The 20,773-nt window shown below is 46.8% G+C and overlaps 1 protein-coding gene across 4 annotated transcripts in view; it reads left to right on the top strand.

The window, feature by feature from the left end:
- The window catches only part of exo1 (exonuclease 1), a 68,128-nt gene extending 54,913 nt beyond the window's left edge, over positions 1-13,215 (top strand). For all 4 annotated transcript variants that reach the window (XM_033025116.1, XM_033025115.1, XM_033025117.1 and 1 more), the window contains exons 10-15: positions 6,138-6,384; positions 7,907-8,471; positions 8,582-8,677; positions 11,029-11,210; positions 11,585-11,725; positions 12,256-13,215. In XM_033025116.1, coding sequence (XP_032881007.1) covers positions 6,138-6,384; positions 7,907-8,471; positions 8,582-8,677; positions 11,029-11,210; positions 11,585-11,725; positions 12,256-12,298 — 1,274 coding nt within the window. In that variant the 3' untranslated portion in view covers positions 12,299-13,215. The remainder of the gene's footprint in view (positions 1-6,137; positions 6,385-7,906; positions 8,472-8,581; positions 8,678-11,028; positions 11,211-11,584; positions 11,726-12,255) is intronic.
- The last annotated feature ends 7,558 nt before the right edge of the window (positions 13,216-20,773 follow it).

The raw sequence follows: 20,773 nt of genomic DNA, 5'->3' as shown, positions 1-20,773 counted from the left end.
CCATCGGCCCTCATGAGCGAAATGCTCACGCTCATATGCGGCCACCGGCCCAGCTTGCTGTTCAAGTACGCGTTCCTGCAGCAGTTGCCGGACAACATCCACCTGCTCCTCTCAGGGGCGAGTTTCGATTACCTCCCTGGCGCTAGTGGAGCGAGGTGTGGCTGGCCAGGTGGCAGGAAGTGGACACGCTGGATCGGGTGTCCACAGTGCCCTGGAAGGCACAGCGGCCTAGGGCCACGTCCACCGGAGGCTCCATTGAGCCTCTTGCTACGGGAGAAGCCGGCAAAAGAATGTGGTGCTTCTACCACCAGCGCTGGGGTTCGGCGGCCCACCAATGCCGCCCGCCCTGTTCGTTTCCGCGAAACGCTGGAGCCAGCCGCCGGTAATCAGATTCACTGCCTGTATGTTTGGGTCAAAGGTCAAAGATTCCTGGTGGACACGGGGGCAGAAGTCAGTGTTTTCCCCCCCGTCCGGGATGGACACGCGTTCTGGTAAGCGGGGGGCCCTCGTTGACTACCACGAACGGTAGTCCTATACAAACTTATGGCATTCGTACCGTTCTCTTTATCTTTGGCGCGTGCTACTTCACCTGGCCGTTTACCATTGCGGACGTGGCCTAGCTGTTGTTGGGCCAGATTTCCCGCGGGCGCAATCGCTCTTAGTTGACGTGACGGGGCAACGCCAATCAAGAACCAGGTGGCGGCAGTGGACAGGGGTTCGACTTCCTGTTCATCTACATGGATGACATCCACGTGGCTAGTCGCTCGCGGCAAGAGCATTGCACCCGCCTTCGTTGCCAGCTGATGTCCATTTCCGAATTTAACATCGACAGCCGCCACATCGCTGGAAAATGTAACCTGGCCGCAGGCGCCTTGTCCCGCCCAGTTATTGCAGCCGTTCTCGACATGGCCCCTGGCATAGACAATTCCGCCTTTGCTGCGTGCAGCTGGCGGACGAGGAGATGCCAGTATCTCTGTGATCTCGGGTTTGGTGCTCGACGATGTGCTGTTGGCCCCTCCGGCGTTACCATCCTCTGCGACGTGTCCACGGGGCAGCCGCGGCCTATTGTTCTGGTGGCCTGGTGCCGTCGAATTTTCAATGTTATTCATGGATTGACCCACCCGTCTATCCGGGCGACGGTGGCGTTGGTTGCTGCGCGGTTCATGTGGTATGGGTTGCGGAAGCGTGCGTGCATTCCGTGCCAAACATCGAAGGTGCAGCGGCACGTCCCGGCGCCAGTTCAGGAGTTTGCGGTGCTTCGACCATGTACACGTGGATATCGTGGGTCCGCTGCCTCCGTCCCGGGGTATCTCGAACCTGCTGACGGTGGTGGACTGTTTTACACGGTGGCCGGAGGCCATCCTGCTCATGAACACTTCTGCTCTGTTGTGAGCTCGCGCCCTCGTGGCCCATTGGATTGCCTGTTTCGGGGTGCCGCTGGACATCTCATCCGACCGGGGTGCCCAGTTCACGTCTGAACTGTGGACCGCAATGGCACGCCTGTTGGGGACACAGCTCCACCATTCGACGGCATATTATCCCCAGTCTAATGGGTTGGTGGAGCGGTTCCACCGCCATCTTAAGGACGTCTTGAAGTCTTGCCTCGCGGGTCCCGAATGGATGGACGAGTTGCTATGGGTCTTGCTGGGGATTCGGACCAGCCCCGAAGGAAGATTTGGCATCGTCATCAGCTGAATTGGTCAGCCGAGCCCCGCTCGCCGTTCCCGGGGAATTTATTCCAGCCGCTGGTGGGTCCCGGAATCCGCCGTCATCTGTGTTGGTCCGTTTGCGGGAGGGGATCGGCGACCTGTCCTGTGTCCCGGCGTCTCGGTGCGGCTCCGTTCCGTGATGCCCGCAGGTTGCCCTTCCAGCGCCCATATGAGGGTTCCTTTTGGGTGCTGCGGCAAGGGTCCTCGACTCCACCCCTCCAGTGTTAGACATAGGGGCTAAGAGACTGTGTCTGTGGCTCGGTTGAAGCTGGCCCATTTGGACCTTAACGAACCAGTACAGGTGGTTCAGCCTCACCGTCGGGGGCGTCCACCGCCCCGGGTTCCCCCAAATTCGTCCATACCAGGCGGGTCCCCTGTGCATGGGGACGTATATACGAGTTCTGGCCACCTCGTTCGGCTTCCCATCCATTTTGGTGCCTCTGGTTCTGGGGGGTGGGGGCATGTGGCGGCCCCTGGTGGTGAGCTAGGCGCAGTGCAAACCCTCAGCTCTGGAGGGGTGGAGTCACGTGTCTTGGTGATGGGAGGTGCAGGTCACAGGGCTCCCCTGGGGTTTATTTAAGGTCGGGAATGTCCGTGTCTGGGGGAGTTCCAGAGGAGACTAAAGAAGGTCCATCTGTCTCCTCAGATTCTGGTGAACTTCTACCGCTGCACCATCGAGAGCATCCTTACCAACTGTATCACAGTATGGTATGGCAACTGCTCTGTCTCCGACCGTAAAGCACTGCAGAGGGTGGTGAAAATTGCCCAACGCATCACCGGTTCCTCACTCCCCTCCATTGAGTCTGTCCAAAGCAAGCGTTGTCTGCGAAGGGCGCTCAGCATCGTCAAGGACTGCTCTCACCCGAACCACAGTCTGTTTACCCTCCTATCATCCGGGAGGCGCTACAGGTCTCTCCGTTGCCGGACCAGCAGGTCCAGGAACAGCTTCTTCCCTGCGGCTGTTACATTACTTAACACTGTACCTCGATGATTGCCAATCACCCTCCCACCCCCCCCCCCCCCCGGACACTCCTTCCACCAGGAAACAAATAATTGCACTACTATGACTGTATGCACGTAAATATATTTATTTATTGCTCATATTCTATGTTGCTCTTCTAGGGAGATGCTAACTGCATTTCGTTGTCTCCGTACTGTACACTGCACAATGACAATAAAGTTTGAATCTGAGTAGTAGGGAGGTGTATCGTTAGTTAACATTAAAGATTTACTGGCTGGACAAATTTTGCGTCAATAGACAATAGGTGCAGGAGTAGGCCATTCGGCCCTTTGAGCCAGCACCGCTATTCAATGTGATCATCCCCAATCAGTACCCCGTTCCTGCCTTCTCCCCATATCCCCTGACTCCGCTATCTTTAAGAGCCCTATCTAGCTCTCTCTTGAAAGCATCCAGAGAACCTGCCTCCACCGCCCTCTGAGGCAGAGAATTTCACAGACTCATCACTCTCTGTGAGAAAAGTGTTTCCTTGACTCCGTTCTAAATAGCTTACTCCTTATTCTTAAACTGTGGCCCCTGGTTCTGTACTCTCCCAACATCAGGAACATGTTTCCTGCCTCTAGCGTGCCCAAACCCTTAACAATCTTATATGTTTCAATAAGATACCCTCTCATCCTTCTAAACTCCAGAGTGTCCCGCCTCATTTTTTTCAAAACATGTATTCAATTATTAAAAATAATAAATATTACACTACAATAAAACAAACCAGAACCCACCACCATAATACAATACAAACAAATATCCTTAATAAATTACTATACAGTTATCTTACACTACTTGTCAAGGATGCATTCAACACCCTGCAGAGCCCAGCGGTCCCGGAACTCCCCCAGGGTGCCCGTGGACAGGGCGTATTCCCTTTCTAACCCCACCCGGGCACGGACGTATCCCCGGAAAAGGGGCAACCGCCTCAGTCTTGGCTAGGACCCTTCAAGAACAAAGTTAGGAAATGCCATTCCCTGTTTTCTCTCTCCCGCTTCATCATATGCTAACCCACTCATTCCTGGAATCATTTTTGTAAACCTCCTCTGGACCCTCTCCAAGGTAGACTAAAATGCTGGTGAAACCCAGCGGGTGAGGCAGCATATATGGAGCGAAGGAATAGGTGACGTTTCGGGTTCTCCAGCATTTCTGTCTACCTTTGATTTTTCCAGCATCTGCAGTTCTTTCTTCCTCTGAAATTTGCTCACGGTACTCTAAATGCAGCCTGACCAGCGTCTTATAGAGCCTTAGCATTACATCTCTGTGGACTGGCTGGGACATAGGCTGGAACATTTCTTCCTGGCTTGTTGGAGGCTGAGGGGTGATCTTGCAGGGGTTTATAATATCATAAGGAGCATAAATAAGGTGAATGTTTTGTTTTATTTAGAGGTACAATGTGGAAATAGGCCCATCGGCCCACCGAGTCCGCACCGACCTGCAATCCCGGTACACTTGCACTATCCTACACGCATGAGGGTCATTTCTACAATTTTTACCAAGCCATTTAGCCTACTAACCTTTGGAGTACGGAGTTTGTACATTCTCCCCTTGACGGAGACCGGAGTGCCTGGAAAAAACATACGCAGGTCAGGGGGAGAACGTACAAACTCCGTACACACAGCACCCGTAGTCAGGATTGATCCCGGGTCTCTGGTGTTGTAAGGCTGCAACTCTACCACTGTGCCACCCTGTGGAATATCCACATTCTTGCATCATGTGATGGTTTGGGAACAGCACTGCCCAAGACTGCAAGAAAGTACAGAGAGTTGAGGATGTAGCCCAGACCAGATTCCCCACCACCTGCTGGCCCATTGTTGACTTGTGCACTAATGCGTCAGGAAAACAGGGAACATAAACAATTGTACTTCATTCATTCCTTATCCCTGCAGACAGAAGGTAGAGAAGCTTGAAAGAATACACCACCAGACTCAGAAACAGATTCATCCTCTTTGTTATCAGGCTTCCATAAGCTCGGGTACAATCTGATTCTCCTCTACCTCATTGCACACATTGGGCTTTATCTCTGGAACTGTCGTGCTACTATGCTGACAACTATATTATTTTTCCCTTCGCTGTACCAGTTGTACATCAGTTGGCTTGAGTGTATTTCTGTACAGTAATACCTGGCAATACTCCAGGCTTGGTGAGACCACACCTGGAGTATTGCGTACAGTTTTGGTCTCCTAATCTGAGGAAAGACATTCTTGCCATAGAGGGAGTACAGAGAAGGTTCACCAGACTGATTCCTGGGATGTCAGGACTTTCATATGAAGAAAGACTGGATAGACTCGGCTTGTACTCGCTAGAATTTAGAAGATTGAGGGGGGATCTTATAGAAACTTACAAAATTCTTAAGAGGTTGGACAGGCTAGATGCAGGAAGATTGTTCCCGATGTTGGGGAAGTCCAGAACAAGGGGTCACAGTTTAAGGATAAGGGGGAAATCTTTTAGGACCGAGATGAGGAAAACATTTTTCACACAGAGTGGTGAATCTCTGGAATTCTCTGCCACAGAAGGTAGTTGAGGCCAGTTCATTGGCTATATTTAAGAGGGAGTTAGATGTGGCCCTTGTGGCTAATGGGATCAGGAGGTATGGAGAGAAGGCAGGTACAGGATACTGAGTTGGATGATCAGCCATGATCATATTAAATGGCGGTGCAGGCTCGAAGAGCCGAATGGCCTACTCCTGCACCTATTTTCTATGTTTATACAAAACAATACATCACTGTACCGCTATACACGTGACAATAATAAACCTAAACTTAACAAGATTTCAAAGGGACCCATGGGGGAAAATGTATTACACAGGCAGTGGTGCATATATGGAATGGGATTAACTGTGGGTGTATGTGGTAGGGACAAGTACAATTATGACACATGGATAGATATATGAATAGGAAAAATCAGGAAGGTTTTGGGCCAGATACTAGCTCAGTTTACAACTTGGATGAGTTGAGTGGAAGGTCCAGTTTCCATGGTGTATAGTTTAGTTCAGAAATACAGTGCAAAAACAGGCCCTTCAGCCCATCGAGTACACACCGACCAGCGATCCCCGCACACGAACACTATCTTACACACACACACACACACAGGACAATTTACACATACCCCAAGCCAATTAACCTACAAACCTGTACGTCTTCGGAGTGTGGGAGGAACTAGGGCTATAAAGTCTCGGAGAAAACCCACGTGGTCAAGGGGAGAATGTACAAACTCCCTACAGACAGCATCCGTAGTCTGGATCGAACCCAAGTCTGCGGCGTTGTAAGGCAGCAACTCTACCGCTGCACCACCTAGTTCTATGACTAAAACACTGATGTTTTAATTGAATGTATTATACATTCTGTTTATATTTTAAAACATTGTGTAAATGATGTTTCATTTTCATTCATATACTACTGGATTAAAGAGTTGCTTTGAACCACCAGATGAAAGTCTTTCAGACAGAGATTTGATACAGCAGTACACATTTCCAAATAATAAAAGAACAAGAGGCGTTGAGGACCTGCATCCACAATCTCCCTCCGAACTGGATGTGTCCTCATCATCAACAGACCGTTCAACCACAGAGGATAGCCCAAGGCCACATTGCAAGTTGCGGAATCGATTTGCTACTTTTTTAGCAAAAAGAAATGAAGATTCGGGCACCGTTGTTGTTCCTGGAACCAGAAGCCGGTAAAGTGCAATTGGTTACGTTTTTAAAGGACTGGTGCTAAGTAACTCTAATTCAGAATGCTGGAGTAGCTCTATTACAAGACAATGTTCTTCTGGCCAGATATAATACATCGCATGCAAATCACAAAGGTTGCAGGAACTCAGTGGGTTAGGCAAGGGAATGAATAGACATTGAATGTTGCAGGCCAGGGCTCTTCTTCAGACTGGGGTGGGTGGACAGGAGTTGGTGGTGGAACAGAGGCTGGCAATTGATGGCTGGATACAGGGCAGGGTTTGATTGGCAGATGGACGAAAGTGACAGAGGCAAGAAGTAAAAAAGAGACAAGGATAATAATGTTATTGCCGTACAGCATGGAAACGGGCCCCTCGACTGAACGTCCCACCTACACTAGTCCACCTGCCAGCGTTTGGCCCATATCCTTCTTAACATGTCCTATCCATGTACCTGTCTAAATGTTTCTTAAACGTTGTGATTGTCCCTGCCTCAACTATCTTCTCCAGCAGTTTGTTCCATATACCTACCACTCTGTGAAAAAGTTTCCCGTCAGGTTCCTATTAAATCTCCCCCCCCCTCACTTTAAACCTATGTCCTCTGGTTCTCGTTTCCCCTTCTCTAGGCAAGAGACTCTGTGTGTCTACCCGATCTGTTCCTCTCATGATTTTGTACACCTCTATAAGATCACCCCTCATCCTCCTATGCTTCAATGAATAGAGTCCTAGCCTGCTCAACCTCTCCCTGTAGCTCAGGACCATGAGTCCTTGCAATATCCTCATAAATCTTCTCTGTACCCTTTCCAACTTGACAAAATCTTTCCTATAACATGGTGCCCAGAACTGAACACAATACTCTACACCAACGTCTTGTATAACTGCAATATGACCTCCCAACTTCTATACTCAATACTTTCACTGATGAAGGCCAATGTGACAAAAGCCTCTTTGACCACCCTATCTACCTGTATCTGTTACATTAATCCATGTCTTGTCCACCTTGAACAGTCTTAAATGGAAAACAAATGCTGATGGTATTGGGACTTTAATGTGGATGAATTCCAGCGGTTTGCCTCCAGCATAGATGAGGAGAATTGAAATTGCTTCAAGATATTTTGTGAAAAGGGTATTTAAAATACATTTAGCAAAGTATTTTGCTTAATTCTGTGCCAACCCACTTGGTTATGGGAAAGCTCGGCAGGGCGTGGACTTTGCAAAACTGTAAAATGTTTTGTAGGTAGAAACTTGGTATTTGTGCTTTGGCTCAAATAACGTGAGGCAAACATGACATTGATGCCAAAAGTGAAAACTGTTTTTCATCACATGACATTAGCATTCCCAGGATATAAGTTAAATGTTACTGTAACTCTGAAAACCAGAGGAAAATCGTTATTAAGAACCTAAGTAGCATTTAGGAAATGTTTTTATTGTGAAGAAAACATTTATTGCTTACAAAATGTAATTTGAGCTGTTAAATGCGTTTCCACGCGTTTATTCTTCTGCATTGATGTAAATTGTTCTACTTCTGTAGGTTCTTCTGCATGCCCAAAGCTGGTGCTCCAGATTCAGACATTGAATCCAGTTTAGTAACTAATGCAACAGAGGAACTGAGGGACCCAAGACCAACACATTCTTGTAAGAACGAGAAGAATGATGTTTTGACGAGCATATTTAGCAATGAAGGTGAACAGGATGAAAAGCCACTTGAGAGTTTGAACATTGATCCAAATACAAATATGGTTCCTGCAAGGGTTCATTTGGAGGCCAGGAGAAACTTGAGTGCTTTCGGTTGGTCTGGAGGACTGAGGGAAAAATCGGGTAATTCGAGCCCTGCTGCCGGTTTATCTGTGTTGCAGCAGTTCCACAGAAAGGTAGCACACCCATCTCAATCTAAATGTACTGATGGTAAAACGATAACAGAATTGGATCAGAATATAACACAGTATCAACCAAACTTTCCAAAACAATCTGAAGAATCCAAAGATGATAGCTGTGAGCTGCTGAACTCCTCACCTTCACTTCTCAGTGTTAGGTCTGCTCTGGGCAGTTTCAACTCCTCTGGTTCTTTGTCAACATCTACAAGCTCTGAGTTGGCTGTAAGTAGATTTCTGTTGGTGTTGAAATGCTTCAACATTATTTTCTAAACGGGCAAATAGCTTCAGGTTGTTTATTCATACTCCTTTATTCTTTTGATTTTTGATGAAAGGAACCAAATGATCGTGCAGCATCTCATGATCAATGTTCCAGTGCCCTCACTTTGCCATCTTTACCAGAGACAACTAATAGAACTGTAAAGCATCGGGTGAGTTTGTATGTTTGTTGCTTTTCCTGATTAGATATTCAGTTTCTGTAGAGGCATGATTTCAAATTAATTCAACCTTTCAAGCTACAGTGCTACATTTCATAATGTTAAAATTTGATGGTACTTTAGTTTAGATTAGAGACACAGCATGGAAACAGGCCCTTTGGCCCACCGAGTTCACGCCATTCAGTGATCCCTGCACATTAACACTATCCTACACGTGTTTACATTTTTATACACCAAGGCAATTGACCTACAAACCATTACATCTTTGGAGTATGGGAGGAAACCGAACAGACAGACAGCACCCGTAGTCAGGATCGAACCCGGGTTTCTGACGCTATGCCACCGTACTTATTTAACAACACTTACAGTGCATTCAGAAAGTATTCAGACCCCATCACTTTTTCCACATTTTTTTACGTTACAGCCTTATTCTAAAATGGATTAAATTCCTTTTTTTAAATCATCAATCTACACACAATACCCCATAATAAAAAAGCGAAAACAGGCGTTTAGAATTTTTTGCAAAGTAATTTAAAATAACTGAAATATCAGATTTACATAAGTATTCAGACCCTTTACTCAGTACATTGTTGAGGCACCTTTGGCAGTGATTACAGCCTCAAGTCTTCTTGGGTATGACGCTACAAGCTTGGCACACCTGTATTTGGGTCATTTCTCCCATTCTTCTCTGCAGATCCTCTCAAGCTCTGTCAGGTTGGATGGGGAGCGTCAATGCACAGCTATTTTCAGGTCCCTCCAGAGATGTTCGATCAGGTTCAAGTCCAGGCTCTGGCTGGGCCACTCAAGGACATTCACAGACTTGTCACGAAGCCACTCCTGCATTGTCTTGGCTGTGTGCTTAGGCTCATTGTCATGTTGGAAGGTGAACCTCCCCCCCAGTCTGAGGTCCAGAACGCTCTGGAGCAGATTTTCATCAAGGATCTCTCTGTACTTTGCTCCGTTCATCTTTCCCTTGATCCTGACTAGTCTTCCAGTTCCTGCCGCTGAAAAACATCCCCACAGCATGATGCTGCCACCACCATGCTTCACCGTAGGTATGGTATTGGCCAGGTGATGAGCGGTGCCTGGTTTCCTCCAGATGTGACGCTTGGCATTCAGGCTAATGAGTTCAATCTTGGTTTCATCAGACCAGAGAATCTTGTTTCTCATGCCTTTTGGTAAACTCCAAGTGGGCTGTCATGTGCCTTTTACTGAGGAGTGGCTTCCATCTGGCCTCTACCATAAAGGCCTGACTGGTGGAGTGCTGCAGATATAGTTGTCCTTCTGGAGGTTCTCCCATCTCCACAGAGAAACTCTGCAGCTCCAGTCTCCCCCGATTGCTCAGTTTGGCCGGGCGGCCAGCTCTATGAAGAGTCCTGGTGGTTCCAAAGTTCTTCCATTTAAGAATGACGGAGGCCATTGTGCTCTTCGGGACCTGTAATGCTTCAGAATTTGTTTTATACCCTTCCCCAGATCTGTGTCTCGACACAATCCTGTCTCGGAAGTCTACGGACAATTCCTTCATCTTCGTGGCTTATATAGACAGGTGTGTGCCTTTCCAAATCATGTACAATCAATTTAATTTAGCACTGGTGGCCTCCAAGTTGTGGAAACATCTCAAGGATAATCAATGGAAACAGGATGAAGCTAAGCTCAATTTTAAGTGTCTTAGCAAAGAATCTAAATGGTTATGTAAATATGATATTTCAGTCATTTATTTTTAATTACTTTGCAAACATTTCTAAACACCTGTTTTCACCTTCATTCTGGGGTATTGTGTGTAGATTGAGGATTTAAAAAATGAATTTAATCCATTTTAAAATAAGGCTGTAATGTAACAAAATGTGGAAAAAGTGAAGGGGTCTGAATACTTTCTGAATGCACTGTAACTGCTAATGTACACTAGTGAGAATGGGATTGACTTTGATAGTACTGCTGATGTTCCTTCTCACAGTCAAGTAGTTAAATGACGTTCCAGGCTTCCAATGGTCACCATTGGCATCTCTGGGGCAGCGTAAATCAGCCCCTCTAGAAAAGGAGATTTGGCAAAAATAAGCGTTGGCCATTGCATTTATTACCCATTGTTTTTGTCTAATGAGAATGTGATAGTGACCATTGACACTATTCTCAGGTATTTCACAGGGCAATTGAGAGTCAACCTAATTGCATTGGGATGGATAAATATGCTTGATGGGTCCAAAGTATAGAGGCTGTTCTCTTCTGAAATGATTGATGTTTAATGAAAACTGTAATATTTTTACTTCTGAGCAATATTAACTGTTTTAATTGTAAAACTATACACATAAATAGATTTGGTAGAATTATCTAAGGCCCTTATTGTTTAGATTCTTGGATTACCCAGACTGGGCTCTGGATCTGCAAAAAAAATCACAAAACTGAAGCTTCCAGAATCGGCGAGAGCCAGTGGATTAATCCAAAGTTCACTGAAATCTGCACCAAACAATGAGAACAAGCCTGAGCTACAGGCCACCATCCATGACTTGTGGAACAAATTTGAGTTTAAGCGGTAGGTACAATTAAAGCTCTCGTTACAATGGTGCTTATTGTAGGGTTATGGTCTGCCTGTTTTCGTGATTATGATCCAAAAACCTTCATGACTGAACTTTCTTTTAGAAACCTTTTTGTAAACTTGAAGGAAAGACTCCATAAAGGAAGAAGGAGAGCGAAAAAAAGGATTAAAAAGGCACATAATTTCAAAATGGGTTTCTGGTGTGTGCAGTGTGCTTTTTCTATACTGCAATAGATTTTGAGATCTTGCAATTACACTAATCCTGTTTAGCAATCTAAAACTGAGACATGTTCAAGATGCAGATTAATTCACATGAGAGGGCCGAATGTACACTTCAGTTTTAACAATTAATAAGATTTTGTTTTCCACAGAAAATCCAAGTTGGTTCGATCGTTTGAAATACCTGAGCCAATGACCCCTATCAAGGACAACTTGCAACCCTTGACGCCAGAGATTGATCAAAGTATTTTATTAAGATCTGAATGTATTTCTGTACAGAGAGCCATACAATGGTGAGAAATTCATGAGGTTTAAACTATTCCGTGTCACTGTTAATGTCTGATCAAAATTAATTATCACCGGAAAGTGTTATTAATTTACATATTGTATGCAATCCATCTTGCAAGCTACTAGCATTAAACTTTTTTTCAAATGGCAACTATTTTGACAAGAACAACATTTTATTTTGTTACAAAAATGTAGTTCGTTTTCTTTGGTTTACATCAGGAAATGTGGATTCCATAAATTAGTTCTGGCTATTTCTTCAAGTTGAGACAGTTAAAATGTCTTCTTCACAGTAATATTAAAAAACCCATGTGTTCCCAAATCAAGGAATTCTACTGCAGAAGAGAGTCATACTGCTACATTTACCAGTGAAGCAGAAAATTGAACATTGCAAATTGTCCACAAAGGAAAATCCACTTGCTGTTATAACCAATATCTCAAGTGTTTTATTTTCTTATTTTTATAAAATTATTTTAGAAATATTGACAATTGCATTTACATACCTCATCATAAAATTCTCCAAGTATTTATGTACCAGGCTCGAAAATTCACAGGACATGCGACGATTCTTTTCCTTTTGAAATATAATGCCATGGATTGTGGACACCAATAAGTCAAGCTGATCGTTTTGTGGCATTAACAAGGAAGGTGAATTCAACATTGCACCCATTCATTTCTATTCTCATGCGTGAAATAATTGTGACATTTGAAATACCCTCTAGTATTTTTCCCCTTCCTACCCAATTTCCCCCCCAGTCCTACCTTTAATCATCCACCCTGTAGTGGTTCTGGCCCAACTTTTATTGTTTTGGTCATTGGAATTAGTCAACAGCTATTGAGAATTGATTTGTTGGAGTGGCGTCGTTAACAAGGGATTATATTTTGTCACAAAGAAGTAATTCTAACTTGTATTTATATCAACTCAGTTCTATAGTAATGTTAGATGTGGCTAAATGATACTTTGTTTTCAGTAGGATTTGAGTTCAAATTGCATCTGAGGAACATAAACTACACTAGTCTTTGGTGCCATCATACAGATGAAATGATAATTAAAACCCCCTCCCAATGCAAAAAAAAAAAAAAAAAATGCAGAGCAGGACATCCAGCACTTAATAAGCAAGTTATGATAATGAATGTGGCCGATGGCTGCAAGCAGCAAATTCTTAGGATGAGGCAGGTTGAACTGGTACACATTCATGGATTTTGCACATTCCCCATTGCTGCCAGTGTTCTCAAATTGCTCCGAGGCAGATGTGGTTGGACTTTGCCTCTGGGGGCAATGTATGATCAGCTGACAAAGCAGGTTTAATTGATCTTGGTTGAAGTGACTATATAAAACATTTTAATCCACACAGCACAGAGAAAGATTTTATTTGCAAATTATTTGTAATCTTCAGCAAGCTCATTTTGTATTTCTGTTCAAAGGTATCAATCTATTAGATCTATTTTGGTTCTCACCTTGTAAAAGATTGTGGAAATAAAATCCTGGAAATACCAAGGTTTTCTATTATATCAGCTCTCCATACATCTCGGATCCACATGGATGTAGATGAGAATGTAAATACTGAAGATAAACATAGTCACTAATTTACTACTTTTACAGAAGTGTTAGCTGCAGAATGTTGTATTGATAATGTGACAAAAATCTAATTTTGTCATGTGTAGAAAGGAACTGCATGCAGATGCTGGTATATGCTGGCAGGGGAGGTAGTTGAGGCAGGGATTATCCCAACATTTTTTCTTTTTAAGTAATCACTAGACCAAGTCCCATCCCCTCAACGCACGGTTGCGGGAGGGGTGGCGGCCTCCCCCATACATTATACATACACTAACCCCCCCCCCCCGATATTATATTAATATTATTAATTCGCTCCTTTTCCCCACTCTATCCACTCATGCATAGCCCCGAATTGCGCGACGTGGCTAGAGAGGGAGGGGGGGTGTAGAAAGGGAGAGGGAGGGGGTGGAGGGTGAGGGGTAGGGGGGGTGCACAGCGTCACAGGGGAGGGCTGATCCCCGAACGCAAAATTCCACCACTCACCCATAGGTCCCAATACTCACCACTCCCTAGAGAGGGAGGGGGGTAGAGAGGGAGGAGGGGGTAGAGAGGGAGGGGAGTAAAGAGGGAGGGGTAGAGAGGGAGACTGAGCGGGACAGGCAGCATCTCTGGAGAGAAGGAATGGGTGGCGTTTCGGGTCTGAAGAAGGGTCTCGACCGAAAATGTCGCCCATTCCTTCTCTCCAGAGATGCTGCCTGTCCCGCTGAGTTACTCCAGCTTTCTGTGTCTATCTTCAGTATACGGTACCCGGACGTGGCGCCGACAAATGAGAAGCCGAAGCAAAGAAGTGGAAGCCAAATAACCGAATGGAAACAAAGCCGAAACGCCCAATAACCGAAAGCGTACAAAGCCGAAACGCCCAATAACCGAAAGGGTGGGACTCCTAAAAGCCAACTAACCGAAAAGCTGCGTCGCCTCAAAGTAAACTTACCGAATGGTCGCTCTACCGAAACGCCACCTACCCGAAAGGCGGCGTTGCCTACAAGCCAACGAACACTGTGGAGGGATGACCATTGGGTCTCCACCGGCGGGAGGGTGGGGGTCATTTTCCCACACAAGCCATAGGTGACTGGGCAATCTGAACCCAAGCAGCGAGTTGTAAGCGGCCGAAGGTGCGCTTCGCTCGGGACAGCTCCCACGGCACCCTCCGCCTCGTCTCCCCGTTCGGCATCACTGTGGCGGGCGGAGCGGAGGTTTGGGACAATGTTCATGCCTTCACAGTGATGTGATGGATGCGTGGGTCTGGACCAATCGCTGACAAGTCCCGCCCCCCTGCAACGTCATGTCCGTTATTTGACTTTTCTGATGAGTGGCAGTTGGTCCGTTGGCGTGTAGGCGACGCCGCCTTTCGGGTAGGTGGTGTTTCGGCAGAGCGGCCATTCGGCGAGTTTGCTTTTAGGCGACGCAGCCTTTCGGGTAGTTGGCTTTTAGGCGTCCCGCCCTTTCACTTAGTTTGCATTTAGGCGTCCCATCCTTTCGGTTAGTTGGCGTTTCGGCTTCGTATGCTTTCGGCTTCTTTTCCATTCGGTTATTTGGCTTCCACTTCTTTGCTTCGGCTTCTCGTCCATCGGCGCCACGTCCGCACACGTCAGTATACAGAGTCGCCGATTTGACACCATTTCCAAGTCCCAGTTGTAAGTGCAGACGTCGTGACCTGATCATGAAGGTCTGTTGTCCTGGCAGCATTGCAGGGTCGGCCGGGCCGAGTGTTGCCGTTGGTGTCTCTGGTTTCTGGGTAGATTGGGGTGAATCACAGAATGGATGTTGGATATCTTTGTGTACCAGTGTGGCGTTTATGAGTTTGAGGGTGTGACGTTCAAGGTGTCCTGAGGAGATTACTCCCTGCTGATGAAGAAGGTCATGGAGAATCTGGAGAAGGCCAAGGATCACACCTCCACCCCCAACGTGGACAAGATGCTGCTGCACTACAACCGTAGCTTCATCACCAGCTCCATCCATGCACAAACATCTTGCGGGACTCCTTGCACAGCAGTACGGAGTGGCGCAGCGTGAGGTAGAGCTTGGGCTCGCAGTCCGTCACCTGTGAGTAGCTGTAGTACAGTGCCCTGCCCGACTCAATGTCCGCAATGCTCTTGTACACCTGCAGCTTCCTGAGGAAGGCCTCGATGGCAGCCTTGCCGACTGTGCCGATCTTCTCCGGTCCAGGGTGATGATGGCGTCGGGTTTTCCGTCGGCACCGGTGGTCTATCGCACAGTCACCAGACCCTCGCCCGCTTCCAGCAGCATCCGCAGGATGACAAAGCGTGCCTGCATGTGGGCCTGCCTCCACGTCTGGGTCTCTGGGGTGTAGAACTCCAAGCCCAAGACTCGTGCCCGCACCATGGTCAGCCAGTTAATGTACATAACATCGTCCGCATCCGTGCCCTCACGGCTGAAGATCTGGGCAGGGGGGCAGAGAGGGAGGGGGGAGAGAGGGAGGAGCAGAGAGGGGCGCGGCATCACGGGAGGGCTGGTTCCCGAATGCAATATTCTACCACTCACCCATAGGTCCCAATACTCACCACTCCCTAGAGAGGGAGGGTAGAAAGGGGGGGTGGGGGCGCAGAAAGGGAGTGGGGGCAGAGAGGGAGGGGGAGGGGGGCAGAGAAGGAGGGGGGTAGAGGGAGGGTAGGGAGGGGTGGTAGAGAGGGAGGGAGTGGGGTAGAGATGGAGGAAGGGTGGTAGAGAGGGAGGGAGGGTGGGGGGGTAGAGGGGTAGAGAGGGAGGGTGAGGGGGAGTAGTTAGGGAGTGGGGGTAGAGAGGGAGGGGGAGGACAATGTTGTATTTGATTGTTCACGCCAGGTTGAGTGCATTGGTGTAAACAGGGTGGACCACGTGATGGTTGCAATCTCCCGCCCCAGTCCTAATGTGATGTCATATGAGATCCATTGTGATTGGACCTCTGTGAGATGGCACTGTGACATCATCAATGGAAAGTGCTGCGAGAGTCTCCCACTGAAAAGCCATTCATTTTTTGAAATAAACGATTAAAACTTTAAAAACTTTGGAAATATAGGTTGGAATGCGACGGGAAGATGTCTATCCCGTCGAGTAGCAATGTTACAAAATGTTGAGATTTTAAAAATCAAGTCTGTAATTTATCCCATCAGATAAAGCATAAAAAGAAGTTTAATTTGACACCTAATTCACTTTCATATCTCAAGTATTTAAAAAGTTATGGCCATTTTCATACTCGGAAATGAGCATCTTGTTCCCTATTGATTTTCTATGGACATAACAAAAAAGCTGTGATCGTGAACAGTCAAAAGCCCATAACTTTCTTAAAAATTAAGAGAACTGAATGAAATTTTCAGTTATCATAGATTGAAGCATTCTGAAACAAATATACAATAATCTTACTTGGATGACCTGAAATTAAAGCATATAATTAGTTAGTTACCTAATTGTAGCTAATTTCAGACTTCAATTACAAGATCTAAACATCTATCCATTTCTTAATAAATGATTAACATTTTTAAATAGCCTAAATGTCCAAATAATATTCACAAATAATTCACAATAAAACATGATTTTTAAATCTCATTTACATTAATTTATAGGCCAAATGGAAGGAATTCAGTGTTCAATTGCTGTAAATAAATGCCCATTTAAATCAGCTTTCCAGTGGGTCCCTGTGGAACGCGCTGGTTTAGAACGTTCACATTGCGGTAGATTTGTGCCCCAAATGCCGAGAAAAATACTGCGGGATATAATGGGCCGAAAATGAGCTACTCGCAATATTAAACTTTGTATAAAGGGATCTTTAGAAGCCCTTTTTAATGTAAAAATATACAGCATACCTTCTGTGGTTTGCTTTATGAGACCCTGCGGTTGCTGACGGTCGCGGGTTTAGAGATTGATTTTTAAACTACTATAACTATTATACGAGGCCTTTAAAACTAATAATAGCTTTTGCGACGGGGTCTTCCAGCGATTTTTCGTTAATAATTAACTAGGCTGAACATCTTCGATTTGAACAGCCTAGAGAAAATCGCGTTTTAAACCCGCCCCCTCTAAACGGCGCCAAAATCGCGCACACCCGCAGCGGCAGATTTTCAAAGACGCTTCAGGTAGGCTTTGCAACATACCTACGTCGAGGGGGAAATTGTGAGTAGAATGTGAAAATGGGAAGGCTGTGGCCAAGCATTTGGAAGAAGGTGCAAATTAAGGAGATTAAAATAAAGCCAACACAACCCTGGCTCACACAGACATTTCAAATATTAAGAAGAAAGGGAAGAGTTTTAGTATATTACTAGACCATGTGGGACCTGTTGGGTCCCAGCATCACACGGGAGGGCTGGTCCCCCAATACAATATTCCAACTCTCCACCAATTCCAATATTGGTGGCCGGGGGGGGGGCTTTCTGGAGCTCTAGTATGGGTGTTGTGGGCTGAAGGGACTGGTTTCCAGAGGGCTAGTATGGACATTGTGGGCTGAATGGATTATTGGGCTGGCGGCTCAGTCACTCAAGCCTGTTGTGCTGGCAGCTCACTCACTCACGGCTGGTGGGCTGGCAGTTGACTCACGGCTATTCCTTGAAATTCCATTTCAAGCAGGGTGCAAGGCCACCAAATTCAAGTGGTTTCTTACCACTTCAAGCAAGGTGCAAGGCCACCAAATTCAAGTGCAGTTTCATACCATTTCAAGCAGGGTGCAAGGCCACTAAAGACAGCGAGTCGTGACCTCTCCCTCCATCTTGCAGAGACTGAGCCACGCCCACACTTCTGGGTTTTATAGTCCCTCCCACCGGAAGGGGCATGGCCTTCATGGCGTGTTCACAGGAGAGAGAATCTCAGAGTCCCGCCGATAGATTCCTCCGGTCCCTCCGTCCCCATTGTTTAATTATTCTGCATTTTTTATTGTTCTGTATCCTCTTTTTTAAAATTTCTATATTGCACTACTACGGACTGACGCAAAACTGCATTTCGTTGTACCGATACTCAGTATTTGTGCAATGACATTAAAGTTGAATTGAATTGAGAGAATCTCAACATTTTTTAAACACTAATAACTCTTTTATTTTTTCATCGATGGGAAAAATCCTCGGCACCTGATGAGCGGAGGGGGACTCTGAGTAAGATGGCCAAAAATCACAGCCGTACGTGGTAACGTATTTTCTAAAATCAATATAAAGCGCAAACAGGAAATGGTCAAGATTACACTTTTAATTATATAGAAGTCAAGGCAACTTTAATTAGGCAAGGCAACTTTAATTAGGCAAGGCAACTTTAATTATGCAAGGCAACTTTAGCATTTCCAAACCAAAGGCAACACAGCTTTAACATTTCCAAACCAAAGGCAACACAGCTTTAGCATTTCCAAACCAAAGGCAACACACCTTTGGCATTTCCAAACTATATTTTCAAACCACATTAAGGGCACTGACAGGTCAGTAAAACCACTCACAGTTTAGTAGACATGTGTTCAGTGTTATTCACAGCTCAGACTGAGAGACATGACCCTCTCGCTCCCCCAAGTTGCAGAGACTGACTGAGGCACTCAACACTTACGGGTTTTATGGTCCCTCCGGAAGGGGCTTGAGCTTCAGGAGAGAGAATCTCAACATTTTTTAAACAATAATAACTCTTTTATTTTTCATCAATGGGAAAAATCGTCGTCCTGCGCAGTGGAGGGGGACTCTGAGTAAGATGACCAAAAATCACAGCCGTAAGTGGCAGCGTTTCTTCTAAAATCAATATACAGAACAGGAAGTAGTCAAGATCAGACTTTTAATAATATAGACTAGAACAAGTGGGACCTGTTGGGTCCTGTCCTCACACACGCACATACACTAACCAACCCCCCCCCCCCCCCCACACACACACAGACTTATCCCCCCCTCCTTGATATCTATAAATTACTAAAGCTCTCATCTTGACCACTTCCTGCCTGCGTTGTAATTAAATTTGCGTAAAAACGATCCCCCATAGCGCTACGATTTTTCGCCACCTAACTCACCATTCTCTGCTGCAAGTCAAATAGGTTTTGCTCCGATAGGTGAAATAGTACAAAAGTTAGGAAAGTTTTGAAGGCTCCCCCTCCCCCCACACCCCCCCTCCCCCACAGCCCCCCCTCTCCCAAACCCCACCGCCCGTCTGCAGCACCCCCCTCCCCACATCCCCCCTCCCCCAAAACCCCCCTCCACCCTCCCTCACACCAGCCCCCTCTCCCAAACACCCCCTCCCCACACTAGCCCTTCCCTAACATCCCTCCCCCCCCCCCCCCCCACATCATCTACACCACACACCCCCCTCCCCCATGCCCACACCACCTCCCCAGAGTGCTGGAACATTGCTTTGGGGGAACTGATTACGTGGGGGGAACAGGTGAGTGGTGGAATATTGCATTGGGGTATGGGTTTCGTTGGGGGGAGCAGGCTTCCTGTCCCCCACTTAGTCTAGTATTAATATTATTCATTTGCTCCTTTTCCCCCATCCCCCGCCCTATCTACTCACCCATAGCCCCCAACTGCACAGGTGTGGCTAGAGAGAGTGAGGGGGTAGAGAGGGAAGGGAGGGGGAGGTGGGTAGAGATTGAGGGGTGGGGGGGCACGTGGCGTCAGGTGAGGGCTGGTCTTGGAACGCAATACTCCACCACTCAGCCATAGGTCCCAATCCAGGGAAAGGGGCAGAGAGGTAGGGGGAGTAGAGACCCCGTCCCATCTCCGTCCTCATTTCCCTCAACCTCCTCTCCTCACTCCCATTCCCTGCCGCAGCATCTACCCAGGTCATAGAGCAGCGCAAGGCCTGGAACGAACTCGGCCTGGTTCTCGAACTTGGCCTTGCCCTGGCAGTAGACTCCAGCCGTCAACCCGGCCGCCGCATGGTCTCCAGTCCAGGCCCCGACTTCATCTCCGGACTCGTCCCTGACGCCAGCCTGTCCTTGGTTCCACCAGCGGCTTCTTTATCGGCGCTGGTCACGGCCCCTTCTCAAGCCCCGAGCTCGGCCCTCACTCCAGCTCCAGGCTGGGCCTGCCCAGGTGGTTTGAGCACTTGGGTGCCCCTCCTGCGTGGACTGTCCCGTCGTGCCTTGCAAGTTGATTGTGCAGGGGGCAGGGGTTTGGATTCTTAGACCACTGGGATCTGTTTTGGAGTAGGGGGAACTGTACAAAAGGGACGGATTGCTCTTTAACAGGTGGGGGACCAGCATTCTGGCAGACAGGTTTGCCACTGCTACACGGGTGGTTTTAAACTGAATATGGGGGGGTGGGGTGACAAATGGGATAGTCAAGGACTTAAAGGGAAAGAGAGTAAAGGGATAGTTAATGACCTTAGACTTAGCGGGAAAGAAAGCTCACAAGGGGATAGGAGAATATGGCCAAGTGTAATAGGGATCGATGTGAAAGGTGAGATGCATAAGGAATTAAAAGTACTGTATATGAATGCACGGTATGAGAAGTAAGATGGATGAGCTTGCGGCTCAGTTAGAGGTTGGTAGATATGGCATTGTGGGGATTACTGAGACGTGGCTGCAGGAGGATCGGGCCTGGGAACTTAA

This window comes from Amblyraja radiata, chromosome 8 (assembly GCF_010909765.2).
Source record: "Amblyraja radiata isolate CabotCenter1 chromosome 8, sAmbRad1.1.pri, whole genome shotgun sequence".
Taxonomy (NCBI): domain Eukaryota; kingdom Metazoa; phylum Chordata; class Chondrichthyes; order Rajiformes; family Rajidae; genus Amblyraja; species Amblyraja radiata.
Note: the sequence above shows the minus strand (reverse complement) of the source record. Positions and strands in the feature narration are given on the sequence as shown.